This window comes from Microcaecilia unicolor, chromosome 6, assembly GCF_901765095.1.
Source record: "Microcaecilia unicolor chromosome 6, aMicUni1.1, whole genome shotgun sequence".
Lineage (NCBI taxonomy): Eukaryota > Metazoa > Chordata > Amphibia > Gymnophiona > Siphonopidae > Microcaecilia > Microcaecilia unicolor.
Window position 1 is genome coordinate 345159057 of NC_044036.1, and position 3874 is coordinate 345162930.

At 49.8% G+C, this 3874-nt stretch overlaps 1 protein-coding gene across 1 annotated transcript; it reads left to right on the forward strand.

Annotated features, from left to right (window-relative positions):
- The first annotated feature begins 587 nt into the window (after positions 1 to 587).
- Positions 588 to 3301, forward strand: NPB (neuropeptide B). The gene is made up of 2 exons (XM_030206891.1): positions 588 to 830; positions 2833 to 3301. The coding sequence occupies exons 1-2, from the start codon at positions 597 to 599 to the stop codon at positions 2959 to 2961; spliced, it is 363 nt and encodes a 120-aa protein (XP_030062751.1). The 5' UTR covers positions 588 to 596; the 3' UTR covers positions 2962 to 3301.
- The last annotated feature ends 573 nt before the right edge of the window (positions 3302 to 3874 follow it).

The window sequence follows — 3874 nt, forward strand, 5'->3', positions numbered from 1 at the left end:
CCTGGGTTCAGGGATCATTAATCCACCTAGGGTGCTGCATTTTATATTCTTGTGTACAGGATGCTGGCAGAGGCATAGCTAGGTAGGGTGCTTCTGGGTTCCCTGGTGCATTAGTCTCACCCAGCAAGCATCTTATGTTCTTGTCTTCAGGATGCAAAAGTCAGCTACAGTCAAAGCCAAACACTAGATCCTGGGAGCCATCCAGCAACCCACCCGCCCTTAACAACAGATTCTACATGATGTCTTGGGGGGAGGGGAGGGGGCTGAAAGTTAATTTTAGGGTTGCGTGAAGCTGAAAGTTCTGCTAGGGTAGCCCAACATCTCATCTCATGTTATTCCGTGAGAGAAGTAAGTGACAGCCCTATGTAGGACTCATTTTGGTCTCCCTCTGCCATAACACTACAAGACAGAGAGCTTCATGCACTTGGACTTCCAGTTTCTTTCGTACAGCTAAGGCATGCCTGATGCCTGTCTTTTGCAGTGTCTCTCAGCCTCCACTTAGCCCCCTTCCTATGCTCATCTCCCCCCGCCCGCTCCTTCTATATAAGGACCCTGACAGCGGCGGCGGCTGCTGCTCTTCAGCTCCTCCGGGCATCATGCTGAGCTCGCCCGGCTTCCTGCTGCTCGGCTGCGCCCTCTGGCTGCTGCTCGGCTGCCCTGCCGCCAGCGCCTGGTACAAGCAGAGCACCGGTCCCAGTTATTACTCGGTGGGCAGAGCCTCGGGGCTGCTGTCCGGCATCCGCCGCTCCCCCTACATCCGCCGATCGGAGAGCGCTGAGAGCCCGAGCGATGGCGGGGGGCAGAGGCAGGGAGCCCTGCTGAAAAGCATGGTGAGTGCGGGCACGGAGGAGGAGAAGGGAAGAGCTGCGGGGTAGGGTGGTCAAGAGATAAGGGAGGTCAAGAAGGGAAGAGCTGGAGGCTGGAAGGGAACAGTTAAAGTATGTGGAGAAGGGAAGAGCTGCGGGGTGGGGTGGGAGAGAAGGGTAAGAGATAAGGGAGGTCAAGAAGGGAAGAGCTGTAGGCTGGAAGAAGGGAACAAAGGTGGAGAAGGGAAGAGCTGGGGGGGGGAGAGAAGAAGGGTAAGAGATGAAGCAGGTAAAGAAGAGAAGAGCTGGGGGCTGGAAGAAGGGAACAGTTAAAGTAGATGGAGAAGGGAAGAGCCCTGGGGTGGGGAAGATAGAAGGGTAAGAGATGAAGCAGGTAAAGAAGAGAAGAGCTGGGGGCTGGAAGAAGGGAACAGTTAAAGTAGATGGAGAAGGGAAGAGCGGTGGGGTGGGGAGGATAGAAGGGTAAGAGATGAAGCAGGTAAAGAAGAGAAGAGCTGGGGGCTGGAAGAAGGGAACAGTTAAAGTAGATGGAGAAGGGAGGAGCCCTGGGGTGGGGAAGATAGAAGGGTAAGAGATAAGGGAGGTCAAGAAGAGAAGAGCTGGAGGCTTGAAGAAGGGAACAAAGGTGGAGAAGGGAAGAGCTGGGGGGGGGGGAGAGAAGAAGGGTAAGAGATGAAGCAGGTAAAGAAGAGAAGAGCTGGAGGGAAGAAGGGTAAGAGATAAAGGAGGTCAAGAAAGGAAGAGCTGGGGGCTGGAAGAAGGGAACAGTTAAAATAGGTGGAGGAGGGAAAAGCTGGGGGGTGGAGAAGGGTAAGAGGTAAAGAAGGGAAGAGAAGGGTAAGAGATAAAGCAGGTAAAGAAAGGAAGCGCTGGGGGGAAGGGTAAGAGATAAAGGAGGTCATGAGGAATTGGGGGGGGGAGAAGGGTAAGAGATAAAGGAGGTAAAGAATGGAAGGGTAAAAAATAAAGTAGGGTAAAGAAGGGAAGAGCGGGGGGGGGGGGGGGGGAAGAAGGGGAAGAGGTAAAGAAGGGCAACATTTAAAGTAGGTGGAGAAGGAAGATGTTGAAGGGGGGAGAAAAGTGAATAGACCGGGAAGAGAGAGGCAGGGGGTCCTGACCACATTGGAGCAAGACTGTTCTATGTCTTTGTCCAATTATTGTTACTGTATAGAAGTGGATTTTTAAATATCTAAATTGTGTGGGCTGTTCCTGATCACTGAGGTTCCCACATTACAGCCGGGGGGCAGATCCTGAGCAGTGTACTGTACTAAATGCAGATCCTGACTTCTAGGGGGGGCTGATTTGGCTGCTGGCTTTATGATCCCCCCCCCACCATCACCTTTCCTGTACGAAAACCGTTACAAAGAAAGAGAGTAAGTGAGCTACAGCCAGCCCTTGTGTTTGACTCATTCAGGGTCACCCAGAGGAGTCAGTATCGGGGACCCAGGACTTCTCAGGAAACCCCCCCCCCCCATCCTGCCCTAGGGGCAGCTGTAACAGGCAGAATACCCTTAAGAGAAACCCAAACAAGCCCTGCTTTCTTCAGCTCCTCCATTCTCACTTTAGGGACTAGTCTGCAAGGTTTTTCTGCCTGAGCATTGTTCCTGGTGCTTAAATACAGCAATACAGAAAAGAACAGGTCATGTTGCTAGTATTTGGGATTCTGCCAGGTACTTATGGCCAGGATTGGCCACTGTTGGAAGCAGGATACTGGGCTAGATGGACCATTCTTCTGACCCAGTATGGCTGTTCTTATGTTTTACTAATGCCTCCTTAGTAAACAAGTACTGTACATCCAATGGGGCTCAAAAAAGAAAGAAATCGTGCCTCCTTCTTCCACCACTACTGTACCTGAAGGAAGCAGAGTATTCATAGCTGTGGTACCTGAATGTAACTGGCCTTAAGTTTGCATTGAAATAATGCCAGCTAAATGCAGCTCCTGCAAGCTTCACTCCCAGCAGCTCTTCAGACCCCTCTCTTTGAATCTGTCTCTCTTCCACTGCAGGCTGTGTGTGTGATTGACATTTCGCCCACTCTGCAGAGCTGTCAGCTGCTCCAGGATGGGACCAACATGTTCCAGTGTACAGTGCACGTCTACCTGTCGCTGGACTCTTCAGACTGTGAGCACACCTGAGCTCCATCCCCGTCTTCCCAGCGCAGGGCTCAGCAGAGCTGCTCCCTTCACAGATTATTGGAAATAAAAAAAAAACTGTCCAGACTTATTTCAGTGTCCACTTGTATTCTAGTTCTGTATTTATGCTGCTAAAACAAGGTCTTTAATTAATAAATTAGCCTTAAATTCTTTGCTTTCATTAATTATAGCTCTAAACTTGTATTCTTTCTTAAATGAGTTTTATCAGAAAAAGAGTCTGACCCTTCTAGAGCTTTGTTCATGTCGGATAGCGGCGAGCGCTGAAAAGACCTTGATACAAGGGGCAGCCAATGGCCAGTAGCTGCAGTGGAAATTCACAGTGATGGATGACTTTTTTTGTTTTTTTGTTACATTTGTACCCCACGCTTTCCCACTCATGGCAGGCTCAATGCGGCAGGGTTAAGTGACTTGCCCAGAGTCACAAGGAGCTGCCTGTGCCGGGAATCGAACTCAGTTCCTCAGGACCAAAGTCCACCACCCTAACCACTAACCACATGACCCTAACAGCTACACTATGCTACGGGGGAGTTAGTGGAGTCATATAAGGGTGTCACATGGGCACGGAGAGACCCTGGGGTGAATTGCCCTGGTGGTTTAAACCTGTTCCACTGAGCTGGAGGTTGAGTTAAGTGACTACCTCAGCAGACACAATTTGTGCAAACTGAAATTGTTTTATTGGCTTTTTTACCTCCTAGTATCGTCCATTATCCTTTCCTATAATGTTTTTGGTCTCATGCATTACACCAATTGTTTTCCTCACACTAACATTATCAGCTTTTGTCTCACTTAGAATGTAAACAACACTGAACCCTGGAAAGGGGATATTAGCGGTATACAAGAATTGATTTGATTTTCACTAACAGCTGGTCAGATTAAGCCAGCACCCTGTGTCATA